General features: G+C 51.4%; 1 protein-coding gene across 7 annotated transcripts in view; it reads right to left on the bottom strand.

The window, feature by feature from the left end:
* SLX9 (SLX9 ribosome biogenesis factor) overlaps window positions 1-18,496 on the bottom strand; it is a 153,248-nt gene that overhangs the window by 51,307 nt on the left and 83,445 nt on the right. For 3 of the 7 annotated variants that reach the window (XM_043525204.1, XM_043525206.1, XM_043525203.1), the window contains exons 3-5: window positions 12,088-12,309; window positions 11,682-11,750; window positions 2,080-2,233 (exon numbers count right to left, since the gene is read on the bottom strand). In XM_043525204.1, the coding sequence (XP_043381139.1) occupies window positions 2,080-2,233; window positions 11,682-11,750; window positions 12,088-12,309 (445 nt within the window). Of the gene's footprint in view, window positions 1-2,075; window positions 2,234-11,681; window positions 11,751-12,087; window positions 12,310-18,496 lie in introns of all 7 variants that reach the window. The other 4 variants (XR_006284852.1, XM_043525205.1, XM_037912449.2 and 1 more) reach the window with 3 other exon arrangements.

The following is an 18,496-nucleotide window of genomic DNA, read 5'->3' as shown; positions in this document are numbered from 1 at the left end:
GTGATGCTCTCTTACCCAGCAGGAGATCAAATTCCTGGAGCATCTAATCTTTTATTAATAATGCTGACAAAATCACCGGAGTATTACCCTGCATTTACGCAATGCTTCCAGCCCTATCAAAGCCTCTGCTGGTGATTTCAAAGAGCCACACGCACACTGCCACAACACGGGGAAAGCCACAGCTGGATGGCAGGCAGTGCTGCTGCTCCTCCATGCCGCTGGCCCTGCCCCCCCGCATCAGTCTTAGCCCTCTGCCGGCTGCGCTGGCTGGCCCCGGACCCCCTGGCCAGAGCGGGGTGTCTGTGCCGCTGCCACACTGGGCTTTCTGTCCCCAGCCCCATTTACAGAAGAGTTCAGCGTCTAGCGGAGAGAGTAGGCCAGGGTAACAACCCTGTCTGTGGGATCCTCATGCACAAACGCCATGCACATTACCCAGCGCTGCCAGAGTGGCCTGGCCAGTTCACACGGCTTCCCTGAAAGCCCCCCGGAGGGGAGGTCCCAGTGCTCCACGCCCAGCTGAGGGGCACAGCACTACGGTATCTCCGTGGAAGATCAGAATTCACCACAAATCCTGGCTCAAAATTCAACCGGCCCAAACCTGAACCCTGGGAAAAGTCTGAAACAACATAAAGAACAGGAGGACTGGTGGCACCTCAGAGACTAACAAATTTATTTGAGCATAAGCTTTCGTGAGCTACAGCTCGCTTCATTGGATGCATTCAGTGGAAATAAATTGGTTAGTCTCTAAGGTGCCACGAGTCCTCCTTTTCTTTTTGCGAATACAGACTAACACGGCTGTTACTCTGAAACATGAAACAACATAGTGCACTTCTGCACTGGGACTGGAACCAGAAATCTAAAGACAGCAGTATGAGAAGTGATTCACGGAACTGGGGATTAGGGGGTCGACTTCCGGGGGCTGGTTTTCAAAGGCGCAGCTACAAGTTAGGTGCCTAATTGCTCCCTAACCTCCCCTTCAGAGGGAGCAGCAGACACATGGTCTGCGTAGGTGGGGAGCAGCCCAATCCAGCACTCTCTTCCAACTAGCCCTGGAATATCACGAGAGCCTGTGCTCATGGTGTCTCCAGCCTCGCTCCATGTGCAAAGAGATTTGAGTCTTCACCAAGCCGTCTTTGGAGACTGGCCTGTCCCGAATGTATATCCCAGCCAGTTATGGCAACTGCACGTTCCCAGCTGCAGGCCCAGCAGAGCGTTGCTGGTGGGGATACGTTTACATACAGCATGAACACTTCTCTCTCCGATTGGGCTACTCACAAGATAAAAAACCCACACAGCACATCAGGGCGGCCACACACGCTGGTCAAAGGTCACGGCTGGCAGGGGGAGACAGGCGCTGTTAGAGAGACGTCCCAGGGACGATTCCACAAGTGCAGCGGGTAGGGTGGGAAGTCAGAGAAAGCTCAGCAGGCAGCTGGAAGGCGAGGTGTTAGCTACTCATGGTCAGAAGAACAGGAATGCGCACGACTGCCAAAGGAAGCCCCTTGTCTGTCTCGGCACAGCTCCGCAGAGTCAGCTGCAAGTGGGGCCCTTTCAGCCGGGAACGCCAGGGCCTAATTTATCGGGCACGTCTGTGACGGAACCACCCCCAGCCTCTGTAACCCAGGGGAATTAGCAGCGTGTCCCCGGGGAACTGGGAGGAAATCCCACGGTGCTGTTAGGGTCAATGGAACGCGCTCTCGCATTAAACGGTCGCCCGCGCGTGGCAGGAGCCTCAGCATGGCTGTGCTGCGACACGGGCCATACGCACAGGGCCTGTTCTGTCTTCGGGGCTAGCTTCGGAAGTGCCTGGCTGTTCAAAGCCCACACCCTGCTGGGCCACACCAGCCTCCCTCCCCCCCCAGCAAGCGACACGCCGTGGCCACGGGGAAGCACCATGCCACCGCGGACACCCAGGCATTCTGCTGCCCCGTGCTTCACGCCGAGCACGGACAGTCCGAGGGACTGAGCGAGGGGAGCGGCCCACCGTGCAGCCCCCAAGATGCCCGGCGGGCGCTGCCAGGACAACAGTACCCGCTGCAGGAAGTAGCGCAATAAAGCAGCCCTCCAGACGGTACCTACATCTTGGGCTGCTTCCTGGCCTTGCTGGTCGTGGTCAGTTCGGAGAGTTCAGGCAGGGCTTCCATCAAAGGCTGCAGGTCTCCGACCACCGGCGTCGCTTTCCGCTTTGCCTCGGCTTTTTGCTTCTGTCTGGCCAGCTTCACACCTTCTATTTCTGATTCAGAAACAAGACCGTAAAGAGATTATCAATTTCCAAGCACCCTAACCACTTCAGGCTCCGCAACACGGCTAAGGAAGGACAAAGATGATTTAGATAATGGCCTAGAGCAATGGTTCTCAAACTTTTGTACTGGTGACCCCTTTCACATAGCAAGCCTCTGAGTGCAACCCCCCTTTATAAATTAAAAACACCTTTTTATATATTTAACACCATTATAAATGCTGGATGCAAAGCGGGACTTGGGGTGGAGGCTGACAGCTCGTGACCCCCCATGTAATAACCTCGCGACCTCCTGAGGGGTCCTGACCCCCAGTTTGAGAACCCATGGCCTAGAGAGTACGCTTAGACAGTTTGCAGACGATACCAAGCAGGGAGGGGTGCAAGCGCTTTGGAGGATGGGATTAAAATTCAGAATGATCTGGACAAACTGGAGAAATGGTCTGAAATAAACAGGATGAAATTCAATCAGGACAAATGCAAGGTACTCCACTTAGGAAGGAACAATCAGTTGCACACATACAAAAAGGGAAATGACTCCACAGTACTGCTTCCTAGCCAAAGGGATCTGGGGGTCATAGTGGACCACAAACTAAACAGGAGTCAGCAGTGACACACTGTTGTAAAAAAAGCAAACAGCATTCTGGGATGTATTAGCAGGAGTGTTGTAAGCAAGACACGAGAAGTACTTGTTCCACTGTACCCTGCACTGACTAGGCCTCAACTGGAGTATTGTGTCCAGTTCTGGGTGCCACGTTACAGGAAGGATGTGGACAAACTGGAGACAGTCTGGAGAAGAGCAACAAAAATGATGAAAGGTCTAGAAAACATGACTTGTGAGGGAAGACTGAAAAAATTGGGTTTGTTTAGTCTGGAGAAAAGAAGACAGAGGGGACATGATAACCTTTTATGTGCTTGAAAACGATTATTATAAAGACAAGAGTGATAAATTGTTCTCATCTACTGAGAACAAGCCAAGAAGCAGTGGGCTTAAATTGCAGAAAGGATGGTTTCAGTCTAGGTCGCACATTAGGAAAACTTCCTAACTGTCAGGGTGGTTAAGCATTGGAACAAACTGCTGTGGGAGGTTGGCTAGCAAGAGAACTGTATTTCCCTCCCATGCACAGCGAGGGGGGGGCCTGCTAAGAGTCGGGAAGAGGAGCACTGAAGACCTGAAAATAAATCAATGTGCTAGAATTACATGGACCCTCCAGTGAGATTGGAGAGAGGAAGGGGAAGGTCCAGGTTTGGCCTCCCATCCTTGACAGGTGTCAACCATGAACCTTACTGACTTTGGCTTTACTTACAAGGGGAAGGATGGTCTTGTAGCAAGTGTCCTAGGTTGGGACTCACAAGACCCAGGTTCAATTCATGGCTCTGGGCCAGTCACCTGGGACTCATCTACACTGGGGACTTCAACTGGTTGGCCAAAATGCAGCATTTGCATGCCAGGCACCCTGAGTGCGTGCAGAGGCTGGGGCCCGCAGGGCAGGCAGCGAGCCCAAGAACACAGGGACTGGTGATGAACTGACAGCATGTGAGCTGCCCCACAGCACTGGTACAGTGCTGGGTGACTCTGCCCTGTCGCTGCAGGGAGACGGGGGAGGGCTCCTGCTGCAGGGCAGGGAAAGAGAGTCAGGGGAGCTCCTCCCCTGCCCACGGCCCTGCAAGGCTGTGGGAGCCCAGGGAGAGCATGCTCTGTCTGAGTCCAGTGGATCCAGCCGGGGAGAGGAGGAAAAGAGTGGAGAACCAACTGCCAGTTACAGCTCCCCCATTCTCTGCCCCAGCTGGCACTGGTACCCAAAGAACCAAACCCAGGTGGGGACAGCCAGCATACAGCGTGCTCCAGGCACCTCCTGTCCCTGCAGCGTAGGGGGCTGGCTAGGCACTCTCTGGCCCCCTGGGGTCCTCCCCCCACAGCAGGGGACTCCCCTGGAGGGAGCTTCGGAGAAAGTTTCTGCTTCCTTTGCATTTCCTGAGTGATTCTCAGGCTGTGGAACCTGCCCTACAGTATCGACTCTGGCCTTGACCTTCGAGATCGCGTGGCCTGTGTCCAGGCTGAGAGTCAGCCAGTTAGCGCAGGAGCACTGCATGGCCCTGACCATGGTCATTGCCTGATACGTCTACCCCAGGAACCTTTTAATCATTTTCTCGTTTGCTGAACCAGTGAGGTGCTCTACCATCAACAGTCCTGGGTGAGCTGTGATTTCTGCAGTGCACAGAGGTTTGTGAGAAATCTGGATTGTAAACACTGCTCCTTGCAGGCGGCTCTACCAGGGGCCCTGGTTTCTGTTCTGCACCACTTCTTTTTTTGGTCTGGCTTTCTGGAGCTGGGCTACTTCACAGTGCTACCATGCATTACGCGCCTGACGCATCAGAGCGAACAGCCCAAATTCTTCTTCTATGAAATCTTCTTCAGTAAAGGGGCCATGCATGCTTCTAATGGCCAAAGCTTTGCATCAGTTTTTCCTTAGTCTCTTTCTTATGATTTATTTCTGCTTGGAACGGAATATGCGCTGAGAGTTTTGCATTACACTCTTGGGCTGAACTTCACTGCACTCGGTACTGGGATTCGATGCCAAAAAATGCAGGGAGAAAGGGCACCCAAGAAAAACAAGCGAGTTAAAGAAAAATAATTCATTCCAAGATTACAAAAACAAACAAGAAAGAACAAGTAGCAAATTGCTCCCCACCACATGTAAGGGTGTTTTTAGAGGATAATCCTGGTGGCTTTGTAGGGAACAATGTAATAAACAGCGTCTGAGATGAACTAACTGCTCAAGGGAAACCCAGACATTCACTGCAACCCAGGGCCATTTCCTGCGTGCAGCCTGTACCACACGGCATGGAAATAAATGACTGCTGATCTGTAATCAACCAGAACACGCCAGGCGGAAAAAAGGGCAGTGTCGCTTGTTTTCTTGGATTTCCCCTGGGGCTGTGAGTAAAGACTGAATGACCGATCAAGGGCTCGTCTCAAGCCTTGGAGTGAAAGAGTGATGGACACACATCAGTTAAAGCTGGTGAAGCAGTGACATACGGGGGCTGTTTGGGTTGGTTTATTTAAACTGTGACTGAATGAAGTTCTGCTCTTCGACAGGAGTTCCTGGAAGCACTGACGCACGGACACGTTTTCAGCTCCCCTGTAAGCCAACGGGATGGAAGGATACACTCCAAGTTAAGCAAGTGCTTACCTGCTTTCCTGAATCAAGGCCTCTATTAGTGCTGGGGCTAAAAGAACTAGTGTTCCCGAGTTCCAGGAACCCGGCTATGCAATCAAGAGAGGACGCTGTGGCTTCATGCAGCTAAGCAAGCTACTCAAGCAGAGAGTAAATTCCAGGCAGTGGGATGGACGCGAGAAGCTGCCGACTCTGGGACACAGAAATGAGAGAAGCAGCCAGGGAGGGGTTGAAAAGTTCCCGTGAGGAAGCCTCCCAACGTGCTTGAAGCAAGAGATGATCACGTCCAAGCAGGACCTTCGCATCACTACTTCTAAGAGCCTGGCAGTGCGATAGCTCCCCAAATACTGGCCCAAGGGGTCCTGGCCCTCCGCTTGGCTCGGCTACTCCTGGGAGCAAATCCCTCAGGCACGCCGCAGACTTGGCTTAACTCACAAACCTCGTGTGAACCTGCCACCATGTAAAGAGTTTGGGGAATTAAAAGCAAAGCTTTAGATTCTGAAACAGCAGCAGGGTTTAGTCCTCAGTAGCAGTCATAATAAACAGCATGGAACCGGCACTGGATCGGGTTCTATTCCTAGCTCTGCCACTGAGCAAAGACAAGCCTCTGTCCTGCTCTGTGCCTCAGTTTCCTCACCTGTAAAATGGAGCTAATTATGTAACTATCTCCATGGCAAGGTGCTTTGAGATCCATGGATGAAAGTGCTATTCAAAAGCAAAGTATTGGCCTCCACATTGCTGATCCCCAGCATTCAAATATCATGAGGTAGCCCCAGCCACTCCCAAAATCAGGAGATTGGCCTAAAAATCCTGATTTTAAAATAATAAAGGTGTGTGTCCTGGGTGTGGAGCTTTGGGGGGTGGGGTGGGGTGGATATCACATTTTCAAACCTCTCTCCACAACCACAGGGAAGAGAAACTTAAAACCACAAGTGAAGCTGAGACTCCCCAGGATACAATCACTTTTTACTTATTAATTTACCCAGAGTAAGTATTAATACCGGGGGGAGGGCGGGGGACAGCTGTGCATATCTATCAGTGTTATAGAGGGCGAACAATTTATGAGTTTACCCTGTATAAGCTTTATACAGGGTAAAATGGATTTATTTGGGATTTGGATCCCATTGGGAGTTGGGTATCTGAGTGCTGGAGACAGGAGCACTTCTAAAGCTGTTTTCAGTTAAGCCTGCAGCTTGTGGGGGACGTGGTTCAGACTTGGATCTGTGTTTGCAGCAGGCAAGCGTGTCTGGCTCAAACAAGGCAGGGCACTGAAGTCCCAAGCTGGCAGGGAAAACAGGCTCAGAGGCAGTCCCGGCACATCAGGTAGCAGTCCCAAAGGGGTTTCTGTGACCCAGCTCATCACAGGGGTGTTGACCATTGTAGCAGTGGAGATATGTCTGCAGATTTGACATCTTTTGTTCTGGCAGGGTCTGGTGTCTCTTTGAGTTGTGTGTCTTGGTCTGTGGGGATCTTGCTTCTAATGATGAGCTTGGCGAGGCGGGGGGGGGGGGGGGGGGGGGGGATTGTTTAACGGCCAGAAGAGGGGGTTCAGGAAAGATTTCTTTCAGGATGGGGTCTCCATCAAGTATGGGTGGTAGTTCTTTGATGATACCCCGAAAGAACCTGCCTCAATACAGGAAAAACAACCACCCATTGACTGCATACCCCTAGTTATCACCTGTCACCCCACTCTGGAACCCCTATGGGGTGACAGGTGATAACTAGGGGTATGCAGTCAATGGGTTGCTGTTTTTCCTGTACTGAGGCAGGTTCTCTCGGGGTAAGTGGGTGGCCCGTTCCATGATATGATCTACTTCACTGATGCGAGGGTCTTGTTTGGTGAAGGCAGTTTTAAGCATGTTAAAGGTGTTTATCCTAGACTTTCTCTTCGGAGCATATTCTGTGTGCCTGTGTGTTTGGGGTGGTTATTGGATCTGTGAAGGTCCATGTGATGATCTGTGAGATTCTTGCATATAACTGACAGTAGGATTCCATGGCTGAAGTTGATCATGGTTTCTGGAAAGCTGATACTGGTGTAGGACTGCTCTAGAAAGAGCTGGAGGGAAGGATGGTGGGTTTAAAGTTGTGGAGGAAATCTATAAGGGAGTTCAAATCGTCTGTCCAGAGGATGAAAGTATCATTGAGGTATCTCTGGTATTCAGTGGTTTTGTGCTCTGTTCTTCAAGACATTCTTCCTCAAGGTGGCCCATGAAGATGTTGGCATATTGGGGAGCCATCCTAGTACCCAGGGCTGTTCCCACGGTTTGTGGTTGAATGTATCATTGTTCTGGGCGAGGATGAAATGGATGAGTTTGGCAAGGTGTTTGGGGTGGAGATCTGAGCACTGTCCATTGTCTTGTAGATTTCTGAAGCAGGCTGCAACACCACACGATGAGGGATGTTGGTGTATAGGGAAGTGGCATCCATGGTGCCAAGGGTGGTGTCCTGACGGAGGTTGTTAACGTTGCGGAGTTTCTAGAGGAAGTCGATTGTGTCCTGGAGGCAACCGGCCCTTTGTGTGGTGAGTGGTTTGAGGAGAAGGATCAAATTATTAGGGCCTGCCTACACTTAACATGCTACATACTGCACTGCACTTCAGTGGAGACACTACCTATGCCAACGGGAGAAACCCTTAACTACGCCGCTCAGGGGTGTGGATTTTTAGTTATGCCGACTTAATCTTAGTGTAGACCAAGCTGTAGTCTCTGATCATCGATCGAGCATTTTGCGAGATCTCGAGGTAGAGTCACAGTCAATTTCCTATTTTTAGGTTAATTCCATTTTCTCATCCAGAACTTTTAAAACATTATATTATGATTATTATTTTTAAAATTCCCTATACTTTAATATGAGTTTTTCTGCTTCTCTGCTGATGTTTACAATGGGTCTTTTCAGCTAGTGAGACTCTCTCTTGTTAAAAGACATCACACAAGGCGTGAACTGTTGCTGACTTCAGTTCTAGTGATCTTAGAGGATTCTTGTAGCATTAACAGGTGTTTAGTTTTCAGGCACATGTGATTTGTAGGCTGGCATTGTCCCTTTAAAAGCTTGGTGGGCCAGGAGGGAAGCCTGGGGCTTTGGCGACTTTAAGGTTATTTAAGAGTTTCCCTTCGCAAGGGCCCTTTTCTGTTGTTTAGAACTTCTTCATAAAACATTTACCTTCGGGGTTAAAGGTCCCTACTTCTGGTTTCCACCCCCCAGGGAAGTTTTCTGGGAAGTCTGAGTAGAAACAGCTTAGTTTCTGAGTAAGAAGACAGAAAATGACACATTCTTGGCTCCATTACAGGCTTGCTGTGTGACGTTGGGAAGGACCATACCATAGACACACAAAGGGGCCAAATTAAGTTTGCATAGTCAGCTTTAATTCTGGCATTTCTGCACTTTTGAGTGCTTGACTTTCCTACCTCAAACCCTGGGGAGCGCTGCTCACACAAGGCAGAGAGAGTTTTCCCTTTGCTCCTCGCAGCAGACGGGGCACCGTGATTTTCTTTTATCCCCTTTTTCATACAACACATAATGAAACTATGGAACTCACTGACACAGGATGTCAGTGAGGCCAAAAATTCTGCAGGGTTAAAAGAAATTGAACATTTATATGGAAAAACACGAATATCCAGGTTTCTAATTAATTCTGAAAAATTTTGGAAGGGATTTAAAATCTCATGCTCGAGGCTTTAAGCCTCTCTCTGACTAGCAGAGATTTGGACGAAACATTCATGAGGATCATCTGCCTGTTGTGTTGTTTATTGCACCTTCCCCTGAAGGCTCTGGTGTTGGCCACTCTCAGAAGCCAGAGACTGGCCTAGCTGGACCCTGGGCCTGATCCAGCCTGGCAATTCCAAGTCCCATGACTGTGTCAGATGCTACAGAGAGGGTGAGCTGTCTGAGCATGGAGACTGCAGTGAGGATGTTAGGGCTACTGGGGATGTCTCTGGGTTTCGCCCCAATAAGAACCGGATTCAAGGCACCCAGGATGCTGGCAGATGTCCCACATTGCTGGAGCTTGGCGGTTGTTACTTTGTTCCCTTTGTACCCGCAGGACCAGGTGGATTTCATGTACCATGGAAACCAGCCCACTCCGTAGATCTCGCCTTCCCCCAGGACCCGGAGCGCTACCATATGCACCAGGGAAGCCATGGGCCGCCTCAGTCGAACTTACAGAGAGCGTCTGGGACGTGCAAAGGCAGAGATAGCCATGGGCCACCTGCATGGAATCTACCATCCATTGCTGGGGGGGCAAAGAGGGGAGGAGCCGTGCGTGCGCCTGACCCAAGAGTGACTCCTTGGTTGTTCATAGGAACCCCACCCCCCCCCACCCCCCCAAAACCAGGGATCCTGGGAGCAGGGGCTGCATGTAAAGTCCCCTCTGCCAGTAACCCCAACAACTAGCCAGCCGACAAACCCCCCTGAGAGTTCCGGGGGGCGCAGGGAAAGCAAGACAAACACCTCGTTGCTTATCTGGAAAGAATCGACGCTGCCAAAATCCCATCCAGCTAAACAACAAAAAGAGCTTAAACGTGGAAAAACCCTGCAGAGGCTTCACTGACCAGAGCAAGCCATTGCCCCTGCTGAGCCAGGAAGGGCCGCAGCTGATGTCCCCTGGGGCTGACGTCACCCATTCACAGGCACTTCCTGGTCCCGTTGCTGGGATGAGGTCACACTGCCCAGCGTCTGGACGACTCAGGTCGTGCAGGAGAATGATGCAGATCTCCCGCAGCTAGGGCTAAGGTGAAGCCTGTTAGAGCAGGGGTAGGCAAACTTTTTTGGCCCGAGGGTATGGAAATTGTATAGCAGGCCATGAATGCTCACAAAATTGGGGTTGGGGTACAGGAGGGGGTGCGGGCTCTGGGGTGGGGCCAGAAATGAGTTCAGGGTGTGGGAGGGGGCTCTGGGCTGGGGTAGGGGGTTGGGGTGCAGGGGTGGAAGTGAGGGCTCCGGCTGGAGGTGCAGGCTCTGGGGTGGGGCTGGGGATGAGGGATTTGGGGTATAGGAGGGTGCTCCAGGTTGGGACTGAGGGGTTCGGAGGGCAGGAGGGGAATCAGAGCTGGGGCAGTGGGTTGGGGCATGGGGAGGGTGAGGGCTCTGGCTGGGGGTGCGGGCTCTGGGGTGGGGCTGGGGATGAGGGGTTTGGAGTGCAGGAGGTTGCTCTGGGCTGGGATCAAGGGGTTCAAAGGGTGGGAAGGGGATCAGGGCTGGGGTTGGGGCATGGAAGGGGCTCCGGGTGGTGCAAGCTCCGGGAGATGCAGGCTCCGGGTGGTGCTTACCTCAAGCAGCCCCCGGAAGCAGTATGTGCCCCCTCCGGCTCCTATGCAGAGGTGCAGCCAGGCGCCTCTGCGCACTGCCCTGCCTCCAGGCGCTGTCCCTGCAGCTCCCATTCCAATGGGAACTGCAGGGGTGGCGCTTGGGGTAGGGGCAGGGCATGGAGCCCCCTGGCTGCCCCTAAACGTAGGAGCCGGAGGGGGCACATGCCGCTGATTCCGGGAGCTGCGCGGTGTGGTGGCATGCGCACGCAGCGTAGCCCCCAACCCCACTCCCCAGCGGGAGCTCAAGGGCTGGATTAAATCGGCTGGCGGTGTGGCCCGTGGGCCGTAGCTTGCCCACCCCTGTGTTAGAGTGTACAGCCAAGTGCCAAGGAGAGCAGTGTTCCCACTAGAACACTGCAGCCTGGCGTTTAAAGTGCTGTGGCATGACAGGCCAAACGCAGCAAAAAGTAGAGCTGCCAGCAAGGGACCTCAGGCCTCTGAGCTTCTAGGAGAGACCCGCAGCAAACCTAACTCCTCCCAGGGTTCTCCAGGGCTGGGGAAAACCAGAGGTTTTGTAGTCCCATATTTTCCACGTACGCCATGTAGGACTCTCGGGGAGACAGCATTTCCCAGCACTCACTGCTCTTCGGGACAGGGAGAGCATAGCTGGGAATTATCTCCAGCCAGCCTTGTCCCCGAACTGGGAGAGAGGAGGGGGCTTCCCACCCACCCTGTGGTGGAGCTCCAGCCTCCCGCCCTCAGAGCGGAATCAGCAGTCAGGGTTTTCCCCAAGCCACACAGCGCCTCCCTGAGTCCGCTTCCTCTCCCGCAGCGACTGCACCTGCCTGGCCCCCGGGGTCCTTCTTGGGTTCACGCAGTTTCACTTTCTAAACCTCAAAGGGCCAGTACAGTCGGCTACACGTGGCACGCACGTTGTTTAGGAAGCAGTGCAATGCAGGGCTTCTACTGGCCCGCGGATGAGGCCACCCCCCGACAGCGTGATCTTATCGAGGGAATACTTACTCTGCAGCCACCTGTCTTTTCTCAGCTTCATTTTTTCTCTTTTTGACAGAAGTGGTTTTTCTTCTACACCTGAAATATAGAAACACACGGCAGTCTGAGCGGTGCTTCCCTGCGTGGCTTTGCCAGCTCGCCCCCCGGGAGGTGCCAAGGGTGTGCTCGATGGATGTACTGAAACGTAACAGGCCAGACAATCTGCCATAAGCGTTCTGCTCATCCTTTGCCATGTGTGTAACTAAGGAAGCTGGAGAGGCTGGGTACTGGGGGCGGCAATACAGCGTCCTGTGAAACCATCATTCAAAAATTCATTACAATTGGTTTGAATGGGCCTGACTGAAGGAGAGAGTATCAATGAGGGTCACAGTTTCAAAAAAGGACAGGGCCATGTTTTCTAGTGCTGAGCACCCACCACCTGGGGTTCTCAGGAGCGCAGCACACTGGTAGCGATGACAGTCCGGCCCTTCTTCGGGGGCCCACATGGGAAGCGAACTCTGGTGAAACCTTGACCCAGTTGTGTGTGCTGAGTGCTTAGCCTGCCGCCGGCCGGCATCAATGGGTGCAGCGGTGTCGAGTCGGGTCGCCACCAGGGTCCGGGTTAGGCCCGGCTTTACTTCGCCTCTGCACTCGTGGTCTAGAGAAAGCATGTGAACAGAGGGTTACTAATTGGGAGGGGTCACAAAGACCAGTAAGGACAGATTGCAAAGGAGCTGGAACCTTAGTTTCAGAACTGGAAATATACAAACTGATAGGCGGGGAAAGCCAATGCGGGGGACACACAGCCAAAGGGCAGAGACACTGACGAAGCAGCAGCGCTGAAGAGACCTTCAGGGATGTGAACAGCAAACCACAAATGAGCCTCTAGTAAGATGCAGCAGCAAGAGGGACTGTGCAGACAGAGGCACCCTGAGACTGCACCTGGTTAGTGTCGCCTTCAAACCCCAGGAAGAGCTCAGCAAGTTAGTCAGAGACGTGATGACCAGGCTACAAGGACTCACTCACAAGGAAACGCTGCAGACTCACACTTAGCCTGGCTAAATGGGGAAGCACGAAAACGATGTGTAAGCATTTGAAGAGCACAAACGAGAAGGGAGGAGCGGAAAGGTCTAGGACTGCCAGAGGGGTATAATGAGCAGCAATGGGATTCATTCAGAGGGGAAACTGAGGTTGGCAAGCAAGAAGACTTCCTTAAAGCAAAGTCTCCTACTGCTGAGGCATTAAAGTCTCCAAGGGAAGGGTGGAAGCCCTATTTCCTGAGACATCCAATCCTAGACTGGACTAAGCGCTCAGTAGCGTACTATAGGGAACAAACACGAGCTAGGGAGGGGGCAGCACATTACAAACACACAGGTTTATCCACTGCTCAGAGTTACTACACACATTAGGTAGCATGGCAAAAAATGAATTTGCAAGATGACTTGAGAGGGCCAGAAGTGTAATAATCCCCTAGAAACACACTCCCTGCTTGTCCTGGCTGGACACTACCAAAAGGATCTATCGATACATTTAGACTGAGAAGGCAGCATGGCCCGGTGGCTGTGCCACTGGACTGGGAGTCCGGAGACCTTGTTCGATTCCCATCTCTATCATGGACCTGCTGCGTGACCTTGGATGAGTTGCTTACCTCTGAGTGCCTGTTTCCCTCCCCCGAGCCTTGTCTGTCTTCTCCAGTTACATTGTGAGCTCTTTGGAAAAGGGGCTGCCTCTCACTCGGAGTCTAGGACAATGGGATCTTGGTGGCGGCACCGAGGCACTAATTAAGAACAATAATCTGTGAGCCGAAGAGTGAGGCCGACAGCCAGTCACCCAGCTGAAAATGAAAGTCTGCATTTTGAAGTCTAGTACTGCAGAAAACAAAACCCTCTCAAGTGCTGTCTATTACAGGGACTGGAGAATTTTACCTTATGGTAAGAAAGGAAAACCTGACTGCAATCAACTTCCCACAAAACCAGCTACTATGCAGGTCTGTCCCAGGATGGAACTTAGCCCTGGGAATGTTGACGGAGTAAGAACTTGGCGTGCTGATGAGTTATTTGCTTCGGAAGTGTTTGCTGCCTCCCCCATGTAGAGGAACTATTCTTAAACGTGGAACAAATATATAACAGGAGATTTACAACCTCCCTCTTTCCCCAAGGATGGATCAAAGCAACAGGATTTCACAGAAACGTAGTAGGGTTCTGTCAACAATTCTCTGAAAGCCGATACAATTCACCAGAAGATAGTGTTGCTGCGGTTTTGTTTAAACCATCCTGTCGAATTCTAAGGCAGGGATATAATTTTAAACGAAATGTTATAGCGTAATGTACAGAATGTAACGATACCTTTTTCTATCAAGGCTTTCCAACAGGGGCTAGACTTTAAAAATAAATCCAGGCTTCTATAGAAAGAGGAAATAACTGTTTTGGTATTTCAGACTTTGACAACTTAAATCAGGCTTCAATTAGATCAGTTTTTTGTTTCCAAATTCCATTTTCCTGTGGCTAAAACACAAACCAAACCCCCCCGTTGCATTCACTGCAGTAACCGAAGGCTGAGAAATAAAGCCCTCTCTGGACACTGCCGTGTGTTCACTGTGGTTAGGATCATACGGTGGTATTTGTCATGGCTGAAGAAGTTAGCATCAATGTCTTTGTCTCTTGACTAAAACACCCGATAAAGCTGTGACATTCCCCTGGGTACAATCTGGACTGCTAAACAGCTGTGTTCCCTCCATTCTCCAGCCTGGGGTGCCTTTTACACTCCTCTGCTGCGAGAACAACCACTCCTGGCCCGCTCCCACACAGCCTCCAGCAAGTAAATCATTCCCAGCTGAGTTATCTATGCGTGTTCTAGCTAGCCACTCCTTACATTGCAAAGTGACTTCCCAGTCCCAGACTGGTCCCCAGAAATGTGTGTATTGTACTGCCCAACTCTTTCCTTCCTGACGACCCTGAAAGTCCATCATTTCATTAATAGAAAATGATATGCTCAAACCCCGTTATCTCAAATGAAGTTTCCCAAACACTTCAGTACAAACACATACTGGCTTAGATAAAACAATAAAAGAAGTTTAACTACAGAAAGTTAGATTTTAAGGGATTACAAGTAATGAGGCACAAAAGTCAGAATTGGTTACAAAGAAATAAAAAGGTAAAATGCAAACTAATACCTTACTTAACGAGTTAACTGAATTCAAAGCAAAAAGGTTTCTCTCATCACATGCTTACAGCAGTCTGGCTGGATTCCTTCAGCCAGAACCCCTCCCCCAGTTCAGTGATGCTTCCTTTGTCTTTCAAGTGTTGTTGATGCCATGAGTAGAAATGAGGGGAGAGAGGTAATCTGAGGAGTTTGCTCTCCTTTCTTACAGCATTTCTCTTCTTTGAGAATCATCTCCTGCTGGGGTTCAGGTGACAGCAAGCCTGTGGGATGGGAACCTCCAGCTGTTTCTTTACCAACATGTTAATTTCTCGCTCACACCCTTTTTCCTGACAAAGAATGGCCGCTTAACCAGGTGATAGTCCATTTGATTATTCCGACACGTGGCCGAGGTGCTGGCTAGCCTTTTGTCTCTGGGGAATTAGTTTAAAGCTGTTTCCCTAGACTTGGAACATGTCTTCTACAGTAAAATTTTATAACTTTACATACAATGTTGCCACACATATTTTACCAAGACAACAATGTTCAGCGGATTATGAGTTTTCAAATGATACCTCACATAGCGTACTTTGTACAAAATTTATCACAGTCTTGTAAAAAGGATGAACATAAGGGTACAGACAGTCACAAAAGCACACTGTGTTCATTTCTGGGTACACATTTAGACCCTGGACCTCTACACACTAAAGTTCAGCATGTGACTAAAGCACATGAATAGCCCCATTGGCTTTTGTGGGGCTGCCTACGTGCATAAAGCCAAGCATGTGAATATTCCTACAGGATTGAGGCCTTGATCTGTGGTTTCACCTACTTATGCTCCCACTAACTGATTTCCAGACACTGCTTCCCTGCACTAAATACTTGGGACTGCAGCACCAGGGAAGCAAGAGTGAATCACTAGCACAGGATGGCATGTGAATAATAAAACATATCCCAACAATTGCTGAACAACTGCCCAGACTTGACAAACATGCACTTAACATTCATCGCTGGCTAATACTGACTGAACGGTTCTGTATTCCAGCGGTGGTTTTTTCCTGTCTGAAAACACGTTCATTACTTCACTGGAAAACAGTGCCTGGTTTGATCTGCTAATGAGAAAGACCACAACCAGCTGGCTAGCTCTAGTAATAACAGTAACTCAGATATGGATTGATTTTTGCCAAACTGAAGCAGAATATTTAAGGAAATGCAAAAGCTGCCTGCTTGGCACAACCTTGAACCAGGCAGAATTATAGGGCTCCCTGCAGAAAGTCCCAACAGGAAATTACTCACAGACTGGGGAGAGAATAATCCAAGGGGCAGAGAGCAAAGTCTCTCTAAAGTGCTGAGGCTTTTTATCCTGAAATGTAAATACCTTAATTAGACAGAAACACAAGGAAGCCCACTGTGTTAGCGCCCCGGTAGATCCCAGAGCTAAACCACCACAGCCAGGTCACACAGCAGGGAGGGGTCCAGCCGCAATGGTAACTCCATCCCACTACACGCTCTGTATGCAGTTTGTGATTAGCAGGAATTTAAACTGCAGGGCCCCCGCCTGAAGCTGGACCCTTGAGCCCACATGGAGCCAGTAATGTCCATGGGAGAAATCGTCTGTTTATGCTGAACTGAAGGCAGGACAGGGACCTGGGAAGCCATCCTCTGAGCCATGCACGCACTTTGTGCCTGCCGTGAATTGGTGTGGGCAGGGCTCCTCCGAGCAGGGCGCGCACGCGTGTGTGTGTCTCACACACGCGGAGCCCGGTCAGTGTTAATACTCCCTGAACATACGTATTCGAAGAGCGATCAGGTGTTAAAGTCTCACAGATCCAGACACAAGCCAGGAACTGCCAGTGTTAAAGGCTGCATGGGCAGGTACAAACAATTAAAATATAATATAATACAACATTTTTCTGTCACTTTATCTGGCCACGTGTAGCGTCTTCTACTCCTGCGTGCTGCCCTGTGCAGGCCAGAGCTCACGAGAGTCATTTACGCGCGGGACAGGCAGTGAATGAGGCAGGGCTATTGTCAGCTGGGGCTGTCCTCTTCTGCTGGATGCCAAGGCATTTGGGGGGGCTGGAGAGACGGGGGAACATTTCTCTAGGTTTACTTCACTGAAACAGCTGCAACCTCTCTCCTGCACACTGTCCCCACCTCAGCACCTGTGCAGTGAATGGGGAAGGTTCAGCATGACCACCAGGGCACAGAACAAGCAGGCGAGACAGCCTTGTATTCACCCCACCCCTGGTGTGCTGGAGCTCTGATCTCTATGGGGTGTGAGAAGAGGGACTGGGACAGGCTCCACAGAGTCAAACCCGTGGCAGCTCTGACTTCAGGAGATCACATCTGGAGAAACGATTCACAAGAAGAGGGGAGAACGCAGGGATGTGCCAGAAGCCCTCAATCCTGCTGTGCCAGCAGGAATCGTCTGTCAGAACTGGCATCGTCTTGTTGCATCACCAGGTGGACCTCCAGTGCCCCCGTCACTGTCTTGAGACTGACCCTGTGAGCAACAGCCCGCTGTCCACACTGCCATGTCCCCTTCGGATCCTCTCCCTGCCGGGAGATTCCCACCAGAGACAGACAGCCTCCTGCATTCCTGGAGGGTTACAGAAGATCCTGAGAATTCAAGAAAGTCCAAGGACCAGTAGCTGACTGTCTTACAAGGGCAGAATAAACCCCTGACACAAGCTGCTGGTTTGGGCAGTCTGCCTGGCCCTTCATAGGGCTGCTTGTTCTTGTTCTGTGTGGCTATTTCATTCCAGTCATACGTTGTTCTTCGGACACAGGTTTCCTCTTCCTCCCCATTTCAGAAAGGGGGATGTGGAGTCCGCTGTGCACATGCGGAGTGAACACTGGGGGGGCCAGCGCAGGGAGGTACGAGTCTGTGTACGCAGCAGAGGCATTCAGCCCAACTCTGCTGCGCCGTCTCTCCAGCACCAGAGCGGGACAGCTTCCCCCAGCCCCTCACCGCCCCACGCAGGTCCCCCTGGGCAGCGCTGTCACACTAACGCGCTCACACGCCCGCTCCCCAAAACGGCTTCCTTTGGGCGTGGATGCTGCGGTGCCTGGGGTAAAAGCAGGCAGGGCGAGGGGAATCACAAGGGGTGTCTCTCTATCTGCTCCTGGGGAGCATGCTCAGAAACCCGGACTTACTCCTTTGTATCCTGCCAAACCAAGCTTGGCCCTAGAGCTAAATGCTGGCTATCTAGTCCCCTCTGTATTCCCACCACGCCCACCCCCAGGGCACCTGGCACACATGGGCATGCCAAGTCACAGAAAGTCTTCAGGGCCAGTTCTCCACCTGATCCCCGGGGAGTTGAGTGTGCACGTATGTTAGTGAGCAGCTCAAATCCAGGACCGAAGAGTTGGGCTTTGGATAAGCTTCGAGGAGTTTGGAAGATTCTCCAGACCGCCAGGGGTACCCTATCAGACCCCAGGAACCGCCTTCCCACTACACCCCGCCCGTACAACATTCCCCAGCAAGTGATCGGCTTCTTGCCGAAGACAAGTAAGGAACAAAGCGCTGCTTGGTCTGCTACTCTCCTGTAGGGTTTGGTGGCAGGCAGAGGGGAGAGTCGCCCTGTCCTCCCCCCCCGACACACTCCACAACCTTCTGGAGCAGAGCTGCCTCCTCTCTTCTGGACTCCCCACACATAGCGGCCATATGAAGGGTCCCACATCTCTCTTCTCCAAGGTCTTTC

This window comes from Chelonia mydas, chromosome 11 (genome assembly GCF_015237465.2).
Source record: "Chelonia mydas isolate rCheMyd1 chromosome 11, rCheMyd1.pri.v2, whole genome shotgun sequence".
NCBI lineage: Eukaryota > Metazoa > Chordata > Testudines > Cheloniidae > Chelonia > Chelonia mydas.
Note: the sequence above shows the minus strand (reverse complement) of the source record. Positions and strands in the feature narration are given on the sequence as shown.